The sequence below is a fragment of the Mus musculus genome, chromosome 6 (assembly GCF_000001635.26).
Source record: "Mus musculus strain C57BL/6J chromosome 6, GRCm38.p6 C57BL/6J".
NCBI classification, from domain to species: Eukaryota; Metazoa; Chordata; class Mammalia; order Rodentia; family Muridae; genus Mus; species Mus musculus.
In genome coordinates, this window is record NC_000072.6 from 125,017,869 (window position 1) to 125,038,671 (window position 20,803).

At 44.9% G+C, this 20,803-nt stretch overlaps 1 protein-coding gene and 1 long non-coding RNA gene across 19 annotated transcripts in view; one reads left to right on the forward strand and one right to left on the reverse strand.

The window, feature by feature from the left end:
* The window catches only part of Zfp384 (zinc finger protein 384), a 28,854-nt gene extending 8,852 nt beyond the window's left edge, over positions 1-20,002 (forward strand). For 3 of the 18 annotated variants that reach the window (XM_006506201.3, NM_001372420.1, XM_006506200.4), the window contains exons 3-12: positions 5,811-5,881; positions 6,165-6,402; positions 6,637-6,684; positions 6,878-7,214; positions 7,980-8,072; positions 12,930-13,154; positions 13,803-13,985; positions 15,372-15,450; positions 17,845-18,003; positions 18,438-20,001. In XM_006506201.3, the coding sequence (XP_006506264.1) occupies positions 5,816-5,881; positions 6,165-6,402; positions 6,637-6,684; positions 6,878-7,214; positions 7,980-8,072; positions 12,930-13,154; positions 13,803-13,985; positions 15,372-15,450; positions 17,845-18,003; positions 18,438-18,857 (1,848 nt within the window). In that variant the 5' untranslated portion in view covers positions 5,811-5,815 and the 3' untranslated portion in view covers positions 18,858-20,001. Of the gene's footprint in view, positions 1-5,810; positions 5,882-6,164; positions 6,403-6,545; positions 6,685-6,877; positions 7,215-7,979; positions 8,073-8,388; positions 8,452-12,929; positions 13,155-13,802; positions 13,986-15,371; positions 15,451-17,844; positions 18,004-18,437 lie in introns of those variants that run through there. The other 15 variants (XM_030255424.1, XM_030255425.1, XM_030255423.1 and 12 more) reach the window with 10 other exon arrangements.
* Positions 1-20,803, reverse strand: part of 4930557K07Rik (RIKEN cDNA 4930557K07 gene) — a 39,678-nt gene that overhangs the window by 7,693 nt on the left and 11,182 nt on the right. The window contains exons 2-3 of the long non-coding RNA NR_130997.1: positions 11,260-11,290; positions 9,105-9,124 (exon numbers count right to left, since the gene is read on the reverse strand). This is a non-coding gene — a long non-coding RNA (RIKEN cDNA 4930557K07 gene). The remainder of the gene's footprint in view (positions 1-9,104; positions 9,125-11,259; positions 11,291-20,803) is intronic.

Genomic DNA, 20,803 nt, shown 5'->3' on the forward strand with positions numbered 1-20,803 from the left:
GGCCACGCCCGCAGTGACACACCTACTTCACCAAGGCCACACCTACTCCAACAGGCCCACACCTAATATTGCTACTCCCTGGGCCTAGCATAATACAAACCATCACACCCATTAATCAGTAAATAATTGCACATCTGACCATTTCTCTTTTCCAGTAAAATATACATCCATGTGTTCTACCCACAGTGAATATTTCCCTTCGTCTTTCAGGGTTATCCCAGAAAGGTGTTGTAATGCTGCAGCTGTCTACTTTTTGGTTTTCCCTGCATAAAATATAGAACCATCAGTAAACCAGGCCCATTCTTTTTTTCTACCTCAGAAAGCTGATCATAGGACACACCCATGAGGCTATAGACACAGGCTTGGATGCATACAACACTGTAACAGAAGTAGAAACCATAGGTATTTGGGGAACTTCTTCATGATGTAACTTGTGCCATCTATGATGGGATTACAGGCTGTTGTGGGTTTTCTTTGTTTTGTCTGTTTATTTTTATGTAGATGAGTACACTGTAGCTGTTTTCAGACATACCAGAAGAGGACATCAGATCCCATTACAGATGGTTGTGAGCCACAACGTGGTTGCTGGGATTTGAACTCAGGACCTCTGGAAGAGCAGTCAATGCTCTTAACCACTGAGCTATCTCTCCAGCCCTGTCTGTTTTAAAACTTAATACTTCTATATGTGTGGGGGCTTGGGTGTGCCACTGTGCATATACATAGGTCAGAGGACAACTTGTAGTTGTCAGTTCTCTCCTTTTACAACATAGGATCCAGGGATTACATCAGACTCAAGCTCTCAGGCACAGCAGCAAGTGCCCTTACCTACTGAGCTATCTTGCAAGCCCCTGGCTGTTTGTTTTTTGAGACTGGGGTCTTGTGTGTCTCAGATTGGCCTTGAATACTCAAGTTTCAATGGGGAAAGGTGTCCTTGAACTCCTGATCCTCCTCTTTCTGCCTTCTACAGGTATGTGTCATCATTGGCTGTTTGATTCATTCATACTCCATTCCAAAATGAATTGAATTGGTACCTAAGTGAAGTTTTGTGAGAATATGATGTTGATGTTGAATGGCATGCTATTTTGCTGTTTTCAGAAACTTCATCTACTGTGGTTGCTCATGCTTTTAATCCTAGCACTCAGGAGGCAGAAGCAGGTGGTTCTTTGTGAGTTCAAGGCCAACCCGTGCTACATAGACCCTGTTTCAAAAATATAAAGCAGTCTTTAATTTGAGGGACTGGATAGAAGGCTAGGCAGTTAAGAGCACTTGCTGCTCTTGCAGAAGACCTGGGTTAAATTCCCAGCATCCACATGGTAATTTACAATGGTCTGTGCCTCTAGCTCCAGGGTCTTTAACAGGGATATGAAGTATGTACATGGTACATACACATACACGCAGACATACACATACATTTTATAACCCCACATTTCAGTTTGGGAGTTGAGAGCATAGCTTAGTGGGAGAGCACAGTTAGCTAACATTGGGGAGGTTCCATATTCAGTCCCCAGTGTTACTCAGATAAATTTGAAAACATCGTTGAGAACTACCTGAAAAACAGTTCATTCTTAGGAAAGGTACAGGTGTTTGCGCAAGTATGTGACAAGGGAGACAGAGGACAGCTTCAGGTATCGTTCCTCTGGGGCCTTCTGTTATTTTAGATGTGTCTCTCATTGGCTTGGACTCACTGACAGTCAGCCCTAGGGGTCTATCTGTTTGCCTTCTTGGATTTACACACTTGCTAACGTGTGTGTGTGTGTGTGTGTGTGTGTGTGTGTGTGTGTGTGTACATGTGGAGGGTAGTAGGTAAGCAGTGGGAGTCTGTTTCATCCTCCCACTTTGTGAGCTCTGGGAATTGAACTTAGATCTTTAGGCTGATGTGTCAAGAACTTTGACAACTGAGCTGTCTCCCCTTCTCCCAAATTTTAAAATTTCAGTTCCTAGATCAAGCCACACCCTCAGTGTGTTACTCCATTTGTAGTCTTTGTTTTTGTAAGAATCCCTCCTTTCTTTTTGAGTGATTATTTCAGGGTATAGTCCTGATTAGCCCTGAACTCTAGAGTGCTGGGTTACAGGCCTGCTCACCATGTTTGGCTCTGTGTGTGTTCAAGATTTGTGTGTATTGGTGTCTTACCTGTGTGAGTGTGTGTGAACCTTCCTTTTCTTTGGTGCTGGGATAAAAGCCCCACCACTGTCCAGCTTCTTCCTTATTCTTTAGGGAAAAATTAGAAATTAGATTTCCCACTTGGATGGTTGGTTGGCTTGCTTTAGGTTTTTTTGAGACAGGATTTTTTTTGGTTTTGGTTTTTTGTTTCTTTTCTTTTTTGAGACTGGGTTTCTCTGTGTAGCCCTGGCTGTCCAGGAACTCACTTTGTATACCAGGCTGGCCTCAAACTCAGAAATCCGCCTGCCTCTGCCTCCCAAGTGCTGGGATTAAAGGCGTGTGCCACCACTGCCTGGCTTGAGACAGGGTTTTTTTCTGTGTAACTTTGGCTATCCTGGAGACTCATTCTGTAGACCAGGCTGGCCACAAACTCAGAGATTCATGTCTAGGGGCATGTCTTCTATTTTATTTCTATTCAGTAAAAGAGGAGAAAGACAGAGGTTATACTTGACATTTGAGCTCCTAGTATTTTTTTTTCCAAAATTTATACATATAGAGAGACTACTAGTATTCAAATCATTAAGTACAAAATAACATTGGAGTGATATCAAGGTTAGTGGGAAGACATCAATGTAGAATATGTCATTACCGCCCCCCAAAAGTTGAGCCAGATTGGATCCCCTTAAACTGTAGTGAGATTGTTTCTATTGCCTTAGAAGGTCCAGGATCAGCGAGGTTAGCATCTTTAAGGAGTTACATAGCCTCATGTTCAGCCACCCCTAGCTGTAGATCTACTAAGAAACAGTTACATACTAACAATAATGTGCTCTCTGTGGGTGTGCTTGAGATGATAGTCTCTCTGAAGAAGGAAAGAACTGACTCCCTTAAGATATCCTCTGACTCCCATACATGTGCCACAATTACACATGTACATTCATACCGACATAAATGAAAAATTTTTTTAAAATATAAAGGGACTTGAACATGTACTTTTGATATTCCTTGGGAAGGAGTCTTAGAACCATTTCACTGGGAATACCTAGGGTGACTTTTTTATTTAACATAAGACCAGGAGTTGCCTGGCATTGCTCAGTCATTTAGTATTGATCCTTGTGTAAAACTGCCAAAGCCACAGATTTGGTACATTTTTCTCTTTGGCTGAAATAAATTTAATTCCCTTTGTAGACTTTAAGAAAATTCAAGGGTTAATAATATAGCTTAGAGGGCAAAAGCCCTTGCTAACCAAACCTGATGACTTGAGTTTGATCCCTGGAACCCATATGGTAGGAGAGACCTGTTACAAGTTGTCTCTGACCTCCATGTGGATACTGTGACTTGTGTATGCCTGTACTCACATAATATAAGCACACGGACATAAATAAGAATAAGCAAATGGAAAGTCTAGTGATGCTAGGACGGGGGTTGCTGTGTGTTCCATGCCAGCCTGAACTACTACATCAGACCCTGTCTTAAGTTATTTAATTAAAAGTTTAAAAGAGCTGGGCAGTGGTGCACGCCTTTAATCCTAGCACTTGGGAGGCAGAGGCAGGCGGATCTCCGTGCTCTACAGAGTTGATTTCCAGGACAGCCAGGGCTATACAGAGAAACTCTGTCTCAAAAAAAACAAACAAGCAAAAAAGGTTAAAAGAGGAGCCACCCTTCAGGAGGCAGAAGCTAGCACCTCTAGTTCCAGGCATACAGCCAGCAAAGCCTTTCCAGGGGAGGTGACCAGATTTTGAAAATTAGTGATGGGCAAGACTAGATTCTAAACTGATTTGTGACAGCTTTTAATGTTTTTCTTCTTAAAATTGTGTGTGTGTGTTCAAGTGCCCATCAAGGCAAGAAAGTGGCATTGGATCTCTTGGAGCTGTGTTAACAGTCCTTTGTGAGCTTCCTGATACAGGTGCTAGGATCCAAACTCCAGTTCTCATGATTGAGCAGGGAGCACTCATGACCACTGAGCTATTGCTCCAGCCCCTCTTACTACACTCTGTGTGCGTGTGTGCCTGCATGCATGGAGGCCTGGTGAGTTGGAGTGTGTTCCTTGATCACTTTCCTCCATAGAAATTGAGGCAGGGTCTCTTGCTAAACCTAGATTTAGCTCCTTTTGATAGTCTAGCTACCCATGCAATACCCGACTCCAGGTCATGAGTGTTAAGATTATGGGTGAGCCACCCACCACTCACCTGGAATTGATGTGAGTTTTAGAGATACCGACTCAGCTTCTCATGCTTGCTGAGCCATCTGTCTCCCCAGCCCGCTTCACTTTTCTTTCTCATCTTTCCTTTTCTTTCTTTCTTTTCTTGTCTTTCTTTTTGTTATTTGTGTATTATTTTGGTCAGTTTTTTGATACAGGGTTTTTGTGTATTCCTGGCTGTTCTGGAACTCATTCTGTATACCAGGTTGACCTTGAACTGAGAGATCTGGCTGCCTCTGTCTCCTGAGTGCTGGAATTAAAGGCATATACCACCATGCCTGGCTCATTTTACCCTTTATATATGTGTATGCATGTTTTTGTGTATTTGTATGCATATTTGCATGCAGGTCCTCTATGTAAGAAGGGGGTTTTGCATTGTCCAGAGCTGGAGCAATAAGGGCTCTTAACCCTTAACTGCTGAGCCATCTGTTCAGACTCTAAGCCTCACTGTAATCTGCTTCCTGAGTGCTGGGATTAAAGGCATGCATTACCATACCTGGCCAGAATTCCTTTTAAAAACTGGTGTCTGTATTTGAAGAGTGCTTTCTTTTCTTCCAGATGTTCCAAGTTATTGAGTGTCTCACAACCACCTATAACTCCAGCTCCAGGGGATTTGATCCTCTCTTCTGCCCCCAAGGGCACCTACATACACACATCCACACACAGGAACTCTTTACAGTTTTTTTTTCAAAGACTGGTAATTTCTTGTTTCTCACTGACCAGCCCATTATGTTTATTACTCAGTGAGCTATCATGAATGTTCTTCAATCTTAGATTTATGTGGGATTGTCCCAGGCCTCATTTTATACCCAAAGATTGATTCTAGGCCAGGTGTGGTAGCATGCCTGTGAGCCTGGGTAGAAAAGAGATGGAAGATGGAGGATCACAGTGCCAGCCTGAGGCTAGGGCTCTGTCCAGATAGCTCAGCTTCCTGCTGGCTTAAAACCTAGCCGAAAACTGTTTGAAGTGGTGTAGAATTGCAGTTTCATAGAAGTGTTGATTGGAAATCTAGAAAAAAAATTTTTTCCCAAGGAAAATGGATTTAAGGAATAAGGGAAAGGGAAAATGCTGAAAGGTAGCATGGCTGTTCTCAGGCTGTGGATGATCTGCTGGGTGTGTCCTTGGACACGCCGCTTTTCTTAAACTCCTTTTTTTTTTCTTTTTTTTTGAAACTTGATAAACATTTTGCAACTCAATGAGATGCACATAAATTTTGTCATAAACATTTAAAAGTATGTTTTGGGGTGAGCCATACTGCTCAGTGGTTGTTTCTGTTCTATTATTTTTAGAGACTTTGAATAAGTAGTTCATACTGGCCTCAGACTCCAGCTTCTTGAGTGCTAAGATTATAGCACCATGTCACTTTGTCTTGTCTAGACATTGAGGTCATGATTGTTAATTCTCAAACTATGTGGCCAGGTGCTAGACACCAGAATTTCATCAACTACTCTGAGCCGTTACTACCATTCAGTAGTTATTCATAGGTGTGATCTTTGGTCTCTCTCTTTTCAGGTAGAATGGAAGAGTCTCACTTCAATTCTAACCCGTACTTCTGGCCTTCTATCCCCACAGTCTCAGGGCAGGTGAGTGAGACTTGTTTGTTTCTCCCCAGTATTTACTTCAGCTCTGAGTAGTAAGTCCGTCACGCTGTTTCTACCGTGTGGGAGCTGAAGCAGAGTAAAACACGTGCTTCACTGAATCCGTTACTACTGAGAGTTGCATGGCATGGGTCTGGCTCCTGTCCAGAAACACAGATATCAACTCCTTGTGCCTTGATCTTAAGGAAGACAATGAGAAGTCCTTAGGGCACAGACAGAATCGGGTTTGCTCTTTCTGAAGAGGGTACTCCTCTTCCTTTTCTTTTAGATTGAAAACACTATGTTCATCAACAAGATGAAGGATCAGCTGTTGCCAGAGAAGGGCTGTGGACTGGCGCCACCTCACTATCCCACTTTGCTAACTGTCCCTGCCTCAGTGTCCCTGTCCTCTGGCATCAGCATGGACACAGAGTCCAAGTCAGAACAGCTGACCCCACACAGTCAGGCATCTGTTACCCAGAATATCACAGTGGTTCCTGTACCATCTACAGGACTCATGACTGCGGGTAAGCACCCCTGCTCCCTCCAATCTGAGGTGTTGATCTCCCATGATCAGTACCCCAGTCTGGAGGGCTCTGAGGACATGGGGAGTGGGGTATGTGTTTAATCCCTCAATCAGATTTTTATTAAGTGCCTACTGTGTACCTAGCAATGTGCTAGGCATTGTGGGGGATACAAAGAAGTAGAAGATGCGGTCCCTGCCTTTGAGGAGGTGACATTCTTTCCTTCTCTGAATCAAGGAGTCTCCTGTTCTCAGAGGTGGAGAAGAGAAGGGAGTCAATCAAGGGGTAAATCTCACTGTTACCGGGGTACTGGGGACAGGGGTTAGGAGACCATTATTTTTGTACAGGGTTTGGGATTTCCTGTAGACTGGGCTGGAGGGTGGTGGTGAGGGGTTACTTAGACAATGGTCTGGGGAAATGAGGTGGATGACTGTCAGATGAACAGCGTGACCCCATCTCCCTTTTCTCCCAACCCCAGGTCCTGGTTTGGTAATCACATCCCCGTCAGGCTCTCTTGTGACCACAGCCTCCGCAGCTCAGACTTTCCCTATTTCGGCTCCCATGATTGTCTCAGCTCTTCCCCCGGGCTCGCAAGCCCTACAGGTGGTCCCTGACCTCTCCAAGAAGGTAGCGTCAACCCTAACTGAGGAAGGAGGCGGAGGTGGTGGTGGAGGTGGCACTGTGGCTCCTCCTAAACCTCCTCGGGGCCGCAAGAAGAAGCGGATGCTGGAGTCAGGGCTTCCTGAGATGAATGACCCTTACGTCCTTGCCCCTGGGGATGACGATGACCATCAGAAAGATGGCAAGACCTACAGGTAGGAGCCAAAGCCAGGGCCAGGATGGGTTGAGGGTTGCAATTTGAAGTCTCCCTTATCTGTTTTGGGTCCTTCCCCAGTCAGGCTCTGTGCTCTAAGCAGCTTTCTGCTTGAGAGCCATTTGCATGTCCAAGTGTCCTGTATTGTGGTAGGAAGGTGGAGCCACTGGCACCTGTAGTTTCCTCCACTCCTTTTTAAAACATAGGCTTGTCATAATTCAGGACTAATTTTTCAATGACAAGAGAGTCTCTCTCTTGTAGTAAGGCTTCAGACTGGGTTCCAGACAACGTCTGCAGCTTTTTGTACTTTGTGTTTATTCTTTTCCAAGAGATCCTCTGGTAAGCACCTTACCTAATCTGTGTGCCATCCACCAGCTTTTGGGCTGTGTGGAGCACTGAGCCCATCAGCCCCTGCATGGTTGGGATGGGAGGAATAGGACACCTATAAAATGACTGTGGTCACTTTCTAATTCATGCAAGTCATTTTGATCCTCCACTTTTCTCTTACGTTGTCCATTCTAAAAAAGCACATGCATAATTGCATGTGGTACTGTGTACAAAGAAATTCCTTACCTTTTGAAAGTTGAAATAACTTAACCTCCTTGAGAGCTGTCAGGGTCCCTAGTGGGTTCTGGGCACTTGGTCCCAATGTATGAAATGGGTTAACTTTTACACAGCTTTAATATAGACAGGGGCAGATTTGCATGGCTGGGAGACTGGTTCTGTCCTTAGTGTACCGAGATGGGCAATGTTGTTCCCATTTTAGGAGCGAAGGGAACTGCGGCACAGGAAATGGACAGAGCCTTGGGCTCATGGATTCAGTTCCCGGCTCCACCACGAACTTGCTGTGTGACCCTGGGCAAGTCCTTTTTCCCCTCTCTGCGCCTCAGTTTCCTCATCTGCAAAATGGGGAGAATTCTTTGTATGCCTCCCATTTGTTGGGAGTATAGATGAGATAATCTTTAAAACGTTGGGAAGTTCAGAAAGATGAGAGCTAATCGTTATTTAGCATTATTTACTTGAATTGTATAGTTTTTCTATGGAGACGTCCACAACTACACTTTTAAATACCTCTTTATACATGAGAAAGAGGGCGGTGTTGCTATGCAGAATATATTGAGCACTGCAGAATTCCAGCTGTAATCCAGAAGTTCATTGTAGCTTTATTATTACAGGTGTACCCCACTTTATACAATAAGTGTTCCTGGAAAATGTTTACATCATACCATATTATAAAGGTACCTGACAAGTTTGATTCATTTAAAGGCATTCTTTGATTATATCAGTAAATGAAAATCCCTTTAAACTTGGTTGTGTAGATACCTGGATTTTTTATGTATTTGCTTAAAGTGAGGCCATGTGACATGAGATGCATTTGATAACATGTTGAACGTGGAGGCAGACCTTCTGGTTGACCAGGGTCTTCAATTGTACCAAGTTATTTTTTTTTCTCCATACTAAGATTATTACTGTGGATTTCCCAGCTGTGTATGAATATACACATGGATCTATATATACATCTATACATGGTCTATAGAGGATTGTGAGCACCCAGGTGGCAGGAAGCCTTCTGGGACCTTCTACTCCCAGTGTTTTTGGAATTCTTAAAAGCCCCATACTTGGATGATTAAATGGAGGGAACCCTGGAACAGAAATGACTATATCCTAGTTGAAAAAAATTACTTCAGAAACTTAAAATTCTAAAGTCCAAAGGGATCTTATAACTCACAAAGAATCCTGGCTGCCTGTCTTATCTATCATGCATTTGAACTAAAACAGAAAGAATCCTGGGTTTGGTGCATATGTATGTCAACTCTGCCCATCGCAATTGTCAGTAGCACGGCTGGGTAATGAAGAATCAGGTACTGCTACTGTGGACAAATCAACTTACCTCCAAGTCTTTGTTCCCATCTGTGAAGTAAACGGGGAGGTCAGTCAGACTGTCCAGTGTGTTAAAGTATTTTGAGGGAAAATCAGAACATTTGAAATTGTTTTCAGCATCTTAGAAAAAACTGGGATAATAATTCAAAGTGATCATTGAATCCAAGGCCGCTAAATTGCATATCATTCTTAATGTATTTGATATACATGGTGTCCATTGACGTAATGGACTGAATGGTGCGGGGTGCTAGCATTCCCTCCCTACCGCCAGAGCTGTCCTGAGTGAGAGTCTTAATAGCCAGGACCTTACAGTAAAGGACTCATTTGGTTTCCTAGGACTCCAGTGTTTTAAAATACAGGTTGAATATTCCCTGTTCAAAAGTGGTTAAGACTGGCTATTTTCTTTTTTTCTTTTTCTTTTTTTTTTTTTAAAGTGGCTATTTTCAAATTTTGGAATATTTGCACATATACAATGAAATACCTGTGGGGATTGGGCCAAGTCTGAACACGAAGCTTATTTGTTAAGCTGGATGTGGTACCTTGCACACACTAGCAGTCTCCAGAAGCTGACAGGAGGATCAGGAGTTCAGTGCCAGCCTGGTCTCTCTGCTTCTCAAAGCCAAAATAGAGTCGGCTGCTGTGGAGCTTCTGTGAGCCTGTTGGGTTTGCCAGCCTGTCTCAGTCCTGGCTCAGAAAGGCATAGCTATTCCCTCTCCTCCTCCCCAACACCCCATCCCCTTCTCCCTCTCCAAGTAGTGGCTCAAGCCTAGGAGCACTCTCCCTAACACTTTGGATCTCCTCCCTCGTTCTCTAAAGTTTCTCCAACCCACCTAACTGCTGGGATGTCCCGGGGCTGCCTGCTTGCTGAACCTTCATGCCTAACTCAAAAAGGCACAACTTTCTTCTTTCTTCTTTTTCATCTGCCAAGATTTACAGCCTGCCTTCCCTGTTTTTTCTTTTAGATTTTAGTAAAACTGTGTTCAGGCTTTAAGTAAGGGAAGAGAATTCATTTATTTCAAATATACCTTATTTAAATAGCCTAGAGGTAATTTTACGCGGCATTTTTAGTGAACCTGTGTTTGATTTCTGTCTGCCCATAAGGCTGCGTGCAGAATTTTCCACTTAGGAGGTGGTGTCAGGGCTTAGTTTTGGATAGTGCAGCATTTCAGGTTTTAGATTTGTGGATTAAAGAGGCACAGCCTGTGCATTAATGGTCGTCAAAGGTCAGTGCCTTTACCTGGCAGATGGATGTTCAGCCTCTGCTTGAATACTTCAGGGCCAAGACTGTGGTGCTAGGTTAGCATTGTGGCAGCATTATGGCAAACAGCTCGCCCCTCTGGCAAATCGCTTATTTTGGGAGCTTTTGGGTTCATTTTTATAGAATTAGAATACCTTCAAGATTATTTTGAGTAGAAACAAAAGGTGCTTAATTAAAAGCACCCACCTACCCTGTCCCTGGCAATAGCAGCAGCAGTTGTGGTTGTCATGACAACCATCTGACCATCGTCATGTCATTGTACCCTAGGATCTTTGAGACTGTTGCCAGACTTCTGTTTTCTGTTTTGAGACAGGCTCTCAGGCAGCCCAGGCTGGCTTGAACTCCTGCTTGTCTTGTCCCCCACTTCTTGGGTACTGGGACTATAGGCATGTGCCACTGTACCTAGCTTGCCATTCTGTTTTCAGTTAAGTTTTTCATATTCTTCTCTAATTAAAGCTTTGTTGAAGATTTCTTTCTGGTTTCTTAACACTGGGTCTCTCACTGTAGAGCAAGCTGGACTACAAGCCCATCATAGTCCTCAGTCTAGGATTACTTTCTTTTTATAATTAACTTTCATTCTCAAGGTGGTAGGATTTAAATTAAAATGTGTGTCGGAGCTGAGGCTACAATTCAGTAGTAGAGCACTTTCCTGGTATGTGGCAAGGCCTAGGTTTGAGCCCCAGCAATGTAAAAACATTTCTTTGTAAACAATGAACATGTTCTACCTGGACTGAGAAATTAGTTATCAAAGGAACTTCACAACATTAATTCAGTGTCATACAAGTAGCATTGTGTCCAGTTTCTGACCTCAGTCTTTGTAAAATGCTTGTATCATTATTGGCTCACCTATCATCAATACTGAGGCTGCTAGCAATAATGCTGTTTTATTAATAAATATTTAGCTTACCTTTGATGGTCATGGGTGCTTGCTGGCTCTCCTAGAAGCAAAAATTAATGTCATTTTAAAGATGAGATGATTGAGGTCTAGGCTATAGTGGGTAACCTATAACTGAATTCCATTGGACTAGGGCTCAGGTATCTAGACTCCTGTTGACTGTTTACTTTGGACCACGCTGATCTCTACTGTGGTGTTTGGATGTCTCAGTCACTGATAAACTAACCGGGAGTCAGGAGTTTGCTTCAGAGTTACAAAGTGTGTAGAGAATGAAGACTGGTTATCAAGTTACTAGGATTTTAGTGAACTCATTAATATAGAGGCCACAGCAAATGATACTATTTTCTCAAAGGGAACTTGTTCTTTCTAGTCTTGATCTTAGCTATTTTCAAAAATTACAAAATGAAAAGGACACAGGAATCATCCCATACCCTTTGATGTCCAATTTACAAAGATGGCTCAATTTGGAGAGAGGCCTCCTTATTTCATATTGTTGGCTGGTATGAAAGTAGGAAGGATCCACTGGTTCAGGTGACCAGCAAATGTGTACTCAGGTGCTGTGGATGTCATCTAGGAGGTCCAGTATTGGCTTTGTGTGTTAACAAAAGAAAAGGTTTAGCATAGCACAACATTGCTTTTCAATCCTTTTTTCTTGTTAAGACTTAAGGATTATAATCCACTTCTAACAGTGACCTTGGCCTGTTTCAGAACTGGCTCTCACTTGATTGGCTTGAGGCAAGGGCAAAAGATGAATGGAGCATCAGGGACATAGAGGCCGAGAAGGGCTGAGAAAGCCCCCCAAGTAACTCTGGTACTTCCCATCACCATTTCTTTAGCAGTTGCTAGGAGAAGGAAGCAGGGGAAATCCCTGAAGACAGTTATCGGAGATGGACGCTCTCATCTAGTCAGCTTTCCTTCAGTAGTGCACAGGAGAGTTGAATACTAAGCGGGAAATGGACATGGAGAAGGAATAGGAATTCATTGTAGAAATTTGGAAACTTAACTGGCCTAATAAAATCTTCATCAGAGGTTCTCAAACTGTGAGTCACCTCTCCTTTGGAGGTCAAACAACCCTTTCACAGGGGTCACTGAGACTATCGGAAAACACAGATAGTTACATTATGATTCATTACGGTAGCAAAGTTAAGGTTATGAAGGAGCAAAGAAATAATTTTGTGGTTGGGGGGGGTCACCACAACATGAGGGAGTGTATAAAAGGTCACAGCATTGGGAAGGTTGATCTGTAGTCACTCAGCTCATAATATTTTTCTGCTTCATTTTGTATACTTAGGGTATGTAGTCATTTACCAAACATTTATTGGGTATTTCTGAGTCCTGGGCACTGTGTCTGTCAGCTTAGGCAATAAAGAGAAATAAGAGGCTGGGCTTGGTGGCACATAGCTATTATAATTGCAGCATTTGGGAGGTAAGAAACAAGAGTATTATGAGTTCAAGGCCAGCTTGAGCTACATGAGACCCTTTCTTTAAATAGAAAAGAGAAAGTTTCTAGAGCTTCCCCGTGTAGTTGGAACAGGAGATGAGCTCAGCTAGGTGGGCTTCTCTGGGCAGGGCTGAGGGGCTCAGCAGCGCCTCCTGCTGGGCAGGCTCTAATGCTGGCAGGGCTGAGAGGCTCAGCAGCGCCTCCTGCTGGGCAGGCTCTAACATTGCGCTTGCTTGGCCAGGTGCCGGATGTGCTCCCTGACCTTCTACTCCAAGTCGGAGATGCAGATCCACTCCAAGTCACACACCGAGACCAAGCCCCACAAGTGCCCGCACTGCTCCAAGACCTTCGCCAACAGCTCCTACCTGGCCCAGCACATCCGGATCCACTCAGGGGCCAAGCCCTATAGTTGTAACTTCTGTGAGAAATCCTTCCGCCAGCTCTCACATCTGCAGCAGCACACCCGGTAAGGCTGCCTTACCCCTACCGAGGTACAAAACCTCCAAGGCCGTGAGGCCTGTGCCAACCGTTCTCTCCTTTGCCTTTTGAAATCTTACTTTTGTTATTTTCTGAAAATTAAACTCTGTATCCTAGCAGTGTGTATGGTGGGGGGGCCTTGAAAATTGTGATTTCCAATCCCCAGTTCTGGAACGATTTTTGTGGTTTCTTTCTGTGTCTGTTTGGAAATCTTCTACAGAGCAGACCCTGCTTTTACTATATGCTTCAGTTCAGAGCCATGGTGTGCATTCAACTTCAGGTCCATGGGGAACAGGCGGTATTGGCCTATGTTCAAATTGCTATTTGGAAACAGGGTAACTGTGGTGAGTGTGTAACCTTAGGAAAAGGCCGAGGGTTGACAAGACAGTGTTGTAAGGTTACCAAGAGCCATGGGTTACAGTCTTCATCATCTCACTGCCATTCTAGCACCGACTTGCAGTCAGCAGCAACCTAGACATGGGTGTCCTCTTCATTAGCCTCTGCAGCCGGAGCTTTATTGGGAGGAGGGAGGGGGTGCTCTCATCCGTCAAGCAACATCATTTCACCCAGCAGAGAGCTGAGCCCATGGTGTCGAACTGCTTCCTCCTCCCCCCTTCCCTCCTCTCCTCTCCGGCAGGATTCACTCCAAGATGCACACGGAGACCATCAAGCCCCACAAGTGCCCGCACTGCTCCAAGACCTTCGCCAACACCTCCTACCTGGCTCAGCACCTCCGTATCCACTCAGGGGCCAAGCCCTACAACTGCTCCTACTGCCAGAAGGCCTTCCGCCAGCTCTCCCACCTCCAGCAGCACACACGGTAAGGGAGAGGGGCGGGCTCTTGATCCCGCCCCGCTGGCATGCCCTCCCCACCCCCGCCCCGGAGACACACAACCACCCGCATGCGGGGGGGCGGGGGAGAGACCTGGCTGGAGGTGAGACCTGGCTGGAGGAGGCTATAACTGGCAACAGAGAGAAAAGAAGTGGATGCCAAGAGAGTCTTTCTGGAGCACACAGTGTATTGAAAAGACACAGTGATTGTGTGATACTTTCCTGATTGATTAAAGACAGACAAACTTGGAACAAAGATGACTGTTTCCTTCGTTTTCCTCCTTGAAAATACCAAGCACACTTCTTACCAGATTTCTTCTCTGGTGCCTCAGGGCACCAGTTATAAATGGAAGATATAATCAGATGTAAGCTGGCACCAGCTTGGATACACTCAACTACAGCAAGCAAGATTCCACGGGATGCCAAGAGAAGAGCACAAAAGGAAACATGACCTTAACATTCACACAGAGAACTGGAGACAAATGAAAAAGCTCCTACTTCATACGTAGGATGCTTGCATTTAATCTGTCAATGTGGAGTTACTAGGGAGAAGGGAGTCTGACAACTTGAAGAGCTGATGGTTCCTTTGCTGATGTCTCAAGATAAAGTCCAGACTCCTAGCAATTGGCTGCCTCACCTTGTTTCTTGTGGATGTGATGGTCTCACCTGAACGTGGTCAGACTTGGAGTTTGCTGTCTTCATGTATTTGAGTCATTGATCACAGAAATGACTGTGAAAAGGAGCAGGTGTCGGTGCACCCTCTTGTCTTGGGCTCATCTTAGTAGACAGAGTGCCCTATGGTGTTGGGGGAAGAGGTGCAATTGGTTCCAAACTCAGGGTTTCCTGTCATTAAGGGCTTAGATTGGGATATCCCTAGGAATTTCAATGAGTTTCCACTAAAATTACTGTTTCTTTCAACAATCACTGTATCGTATTCTTTGATCACAGAACTAACTCTGGATATGATGGCTCAAAGTTGAGGGGACAGTTTCTGCCTGTAGGGTAAAAGCAAGGACGAAGTGTTTCTTTTCCTTGTCATTGTGTTTTCCTGTTGTTTGTGAATGTTGGATGGTTGCTACAGGAGCAAGTTTGTATGTCAGATCATGCCCTGCCTGTGACCTGGGTGCTGAGCCCTCAGTTCCTCTTCTCCCAGCAGAATGAGAATCTCCGAGCTGAGTGCTGTAGGCAATGAGCAGAGATCAGGCACACAAACCACTCCAGGGCAAAGAGGAGCTGCCTAGAACTAGCACCCTGGGCACATGCATCTGAGGAGCTTTCTTGGAAGGCAGCCTGAAGAACCTGAGTTCTTGTATGGAGCTAGTCTGTTAAGTGACCTTGCTCATGTCCATACTCTGCCTCTTCTCGTCCTCTGTAGAATCCACACTGGTGATAGACCATACAAATGTGCACACCCGGGCTGTGAGAAGGCTTTCACACAACTCTCCAATCTGCAGGTAAGTGTCTGAGTTCCACAGGAGACCTTGAGTCTGAGACTTGAGAGTGCCATTTAGCTGTTACTGGGATTCTCAGAGTTTTTCAAGAGAAATAAATTCTCTTAAAATTACTGAGGTGAAGCTGGCCCTGATAGGCGTTAGTCCCAGCTGCTTGGAAGGCTGAGGCAAAGGATTCAAAGTTTAAGGCCTGCCTATGCTACAAAATGAGTTCATGTCAGCCTGAGCAACATAATGATAACAGTGTCTCAGAATTTAAAAATAAAATTGTTGTAAAGTTAGATCAGACAATAAAGTGCTTGCCACAAACATGAAGGCTTGAAATTGATCTCTCAGATCTTCTTTTTCAAAACAATAATTAGCATTAGTATGTATTTGTGGTTGCAGTGCTGGCAAGGTGGGCACAGGCACCCCCGGAGCTCACTGGCCAGCCAGCCTAAACAGATTGGCTAGCCCTAGGCCACTGGGAGACAGTGTCTGAGAAAACAAGGTGGGCGTCTCCTGGGAAATGACACCAAAGTTGTCACTGGCCTCTGAATTCATGTGCATTTGGACATACACCCAAAAAGGACTGGAGGTTGATAAGATGGCCCAGTGCTGAAACATACTTGCCATACAAGCCTGACTATCTTGAGTTCGACTAGAAGAGAACCCACTCTGAAAGTTGTCCATTATCCTTTATCCATGTGTCATGGCAGGTACGCACACCCACACACAATACATTCATGAATTCATGAGTGCACACACACACACACACACACACACACACACACACACACACACTAATAAAGGGAAAGAAAAGACTGGTTCTGTAGCTCACTGTTAGTGCTTGTCTAGTATGTACCAGGCCGTAGGTTCAGTCCCTGGTACGTACAAAATTAGAACAAACCAGAAAGCCAAAACTCTCAGGTGATGGGAACAGTGCTGTGTGCCTGGAACCAGCCTCCCCTGGACGCCATAGTAAGCAAGAAGAAACAAAGAAATAGCATCTGGAGAGTTAGCACTTAGGGGCTTTATGTTCCAGTACCCGGGCCAGGTGACTACAGCGCCCTACCTCTAACTCTACTCCAGGGAATCCAGTGCCACTCTGGCCCCCAAGGCACCTGCACAAATACACTTTTTGAGTCTTGTTTTTTGTTGTTGTTTTTGGGGTTTTGGGTTGTTTTGTTTTGTTTTGTTTTTTGAGATAGATAGCACTGCTGTCCTGCAACCTGCCACGTAGACCAGGCTGGCCTCAAATTCAGAGATCTGCCTACACAAATATTTAAAAAAAAATAAAAAAAATTTAAAAAAAAGCCAGGCAGTGGTGGCACAAGCCTTTAATCCAGCCCTTGGGAGGCAGAGGCAGATTTCTGAGTTCCAGGACAGCCAGGGCTACACAGAGAAACCCTGTCTCAAAAAACCAAAAAAAAAAAAAAAAAAAACTCAAAAAACGCACAATCTAGGCTACATGAAACCCCATTTCATAAAAACAAAATTATAATATATAACCCAATCCCATGTAGCATTAAAAGAACATTAATATTCCCAAATCTCACTAAAGGAACTTAATGGGAGAATGATATTTCATATTTTACAAGGTTTTTGTTTTTCATAGCCTACTCTACACAAGCACTCTACCACTGAACTACACACCCAGCCCTTGTGATTTTGTTACTCTTAAAATGGTATGCTGTGTAGCTCAGGCTGGCCTTGAACCTGCCATCCTAACTCCTCAGCCTTCTAAGTGCTGGGATTTCAGGCATGTGCTGCTGTGCCCAGGATTTTTGCAAGGTCTGTGGCTTAGGTGAGTGTGAGCCCACTCCTCTCATGGGATACTATAATAATGTGAGAGAGCGAGCGAGCGAGCGAGCGAGCAGAGGCACACACCTGGCTCGTGTGTGTGTGGGCATGTTGGGGAGGCACCGTGGGCGTCTGCTTCTGGAGCACCGCCTGATTTGTGAGACAGTGTTTTACTGCATGTCCAGCTCACTATTTTGTGACTAGAGCAGGAGGCCTCAGGGATGCTCCTGTTTTCACAAGGCCTCACCTACTCTTACGTGGATGCCGAGGATCTGAGCAGTTCTTCCTGCACAGCAAACACTCTACCCACTCAGCCATCTCTTTAGCCCTTAGCTCATCGTGAAGAGTTGATTCTGTGAGCCCTTGGAAAGGACCATGTAGTCTCCATACCTCACGAGACCACTGGAAGCCAGTGTAACTTTACTACGACCCAAGGTTGTGCCTTTTGAGACACATTTCCTCTCCCAGTCATTAGTCCTAACGTTCTATTCAAAGCAGTCTCTACTGCCTTCCTGTAGAACGGGAAGCTAGGATGGCCTGTGATCACCGTGAGGCTAACTCTCTATAGGCCAAGGAAGAACCGGGACTCACTTTGGTTTCTCTCATTGTTTGCAGTCTCACAGACGGCAGCACAACAAAGATAAACCCTTCAAGTGCCACAACTGTCACCGAGCATATACAGACGCAGCCTCTCTCGAGGCTCACTTATCTACACACACAGTGAAACACGCCAAGGTTTATACCTGCACAATCTGCAGTCGGGCATATACATCAGTAAGTATTGTGTGTCTCGTCGTCTCCCTCCCACCCCCATCTCTCTTAAGACAGCAGTCCACTGTGTCTTTACTTGATGGAGTCTGTGGGTGACTGGCTTGGCATCTGCTTTCCCCTGTTCTCAGTTACTAGAGTCAGCATTCAGAGATAATTAGTGCCATAAGCAGTGACTCTTCATTCTAGATTTCAGGTATTTTCTATGAGATTCTAGAACAAGGTTGTAATGGCTTCACTCAGAGGTCTTTGAGAGAAATAGGTTTCTGTCTGCCAACTCAGCGTCCGCCGTGACTTCTAAAGGTTCTGTTCCTTTTTGCCCCACTCCAGAACATCTCTTCGTAGACAGACACTACAGAGTAAGAGCCCAGGTTGAGACTTGCAGGTTGTCTTTTTCCCTTTCTTTTATCTTAACTTCTTTTCATACCCATCTCCCTCAGGAAACATACCTTATGAAACATATGCGCAAACACAACCCTCCTGATCTTCAACAGCAAGTGCAAGCAGCGGCAGCAGCAGCAGCGGTGGCCCAGGCCCAGGCCCAGGCTCAGGCCCAAGCTCAAGCCCAGGCCCAAGCTCAAGCCCAGGCCCAAGCTCAAGCCCAGGCCCAGGCCCAGGCCCAGGCCCAGGCTTCACAGGCGTCACAGCAGCAGCAGCAGCAGCAGCCACCGCCACAACCACCACACTTCCAGTCCCCTGGGGCAGCTCCCCAGGGAGGGGGTGGTGGGGACAGCAACCCGAACCCTCCACCCCAGTGTTCCTTTGACTTGACCCCCTATAAGCCGGCAGAGCATCATAAAGACATCTGCCTCACTGTCACCACCAGCACCATCCAGGTGGAGCACCTGGCCAGCTCTTAGAGATCCGTACTGCCATCCATCGGAACGGGGAGAAGTCCTGGTCCCTCCTTTGTCAACTCTTCTTGGTGGGAAAGTTCTCTTCTTCCTTGACAAGTCCTGTCTCCAGCTCCTTGGGTCTCAGGCATGGCTTTTCTTCGCAAGATAACCATCCTTATTCTCAGCTGCTCCTGATTGGCCAAGGAATCCTGAGCTGATAGTGTTATCCAACAGCCCCCATCCAGGCAGAGCTTTTAAAACTGGGGCTTGGTGCTTGAGAGAAGGATCCGCTGGGAGCTCACACATCTTATCCAGTGTGGGGCGCTTACCTTTCTCTCTCTTCATCCTCAAAGTTGAGGTTGATGGAAGACTAGTGGCTGGCCCTCCCAGATAACAGAGAAGGAAGCTCTAAATGCCACCAGCCTTCCGTTCTATGCTTACCTGTAAAAGAACAGATTTTGCACGTGGCCTGACCCCTGTGAGCCATTTTCTTCCCCTTCCGTGGTCTCACTTTATATTGGGTGATGACTATACCTTTTTATTTGTAAGGGGGCAATAGCTGATTCATGGTTGCCAAGGTGCCAGAGATTCCCCGGTGACCAAGGGTGGCTTAAGAGTATGAGTTATTTTTCCTTAACAGCCTCCTTCCTTCTCTGCCAACCAAGGGCCTATATACTCAGTCTCGCTATCCCAGTCCAAGGAGCTCTGGGAGCTGTGGTAGCTGTGTTCTCTGCAATACCATTCGGTCTTTTGCAGAGAAGGGAGAATTCAGGGCACACACAGGACTGGACTTAGCCTCCCTAGGTGCCACGGTCAGATGCCGGACATGGATTTATATATAAATATATATATATAAATATATATATATATACCTGCTCATCACGGCCATCTTTGTTGTAACCATTTCTGTGTTTATAAATGCATTATCTCTGAGAATTTTCATATTGATGTTTTATTTTTGTCTTATTTTTTTTTCTCCACCTTGTCCTCTGGCCATGGCATTTTAATTTTCTTTTGACTTTTAATTTTTTTAATCATGGGAGATTTCAGATAAAATAATCAGGAATTATACAGTTGTTATAAAGCAATTTAAAAATGAAAATCTTATGTACAAACTAAGGGGTGTTTTTAGACCATTGTATAGAAATAAATTCATGTTTAAGGATGAGAGGCAGTGAGCTACTGTGTAAGCTAGCGTGGGGAAGGCTATCTGGGGAGCTCTCCAGGCCAGCAGGAAGAATTTAGACTGGAGAGGGTGAAGAACAGATGCTAGGCTCATAAGCCACCGGATGTGTTATTCCGAAGCCATTGCCAGTTTAGGAACAGTTGTATACATGTCCTATCGTGGGACTGCCTACATATGTGAGACAAGGTTACATTTAACAAAACGGCTATATTCTTTCCCCTTTGCCACCCCCACACCGCAAAAAATAAAAAAAGCCAAGCCGTGGTGCACGACTTTGCTCAGGAGGGAGAGGTGGTTGGATCTCTAAGAGGCCAGCCTGGTCTAGTTTCAAGTTCTAAGACTGCCAGGACTACACAGAGATCTTTTGTCTCTTGCCAGGTATGGTAGGGGCACAGACATGTATGGCCTCTTGAAAGGAACCCCCAACCCCATATTATCCAAATTCTACTGGGCACTGTGTACGTATACATAGTGTCTCATTAGACTGCAGTGCAAAGGTTTCCAGTGATGGAAACTATAACCAGCTACTGGGTTTAAGATGGAAGAAAATGCCAAATGCAGTGAGCTTCCCATGATAATAATGGTTATCATGTTCACCTAAAATGGAAGACCATTGTGCTGGACAGAGCAGAACAAGAAACTTAAGAAACTTCTCACAGTCTACCATGAAAGGATTCGGCTAATTTCCCAAGACTGCTTCATGAAGATTAAATCCTTCATACAGTACTGAAAAGATTGGCAAATGTTCTCCTATCTGAGACCTAGCCAGCTGTCACTACTTGGT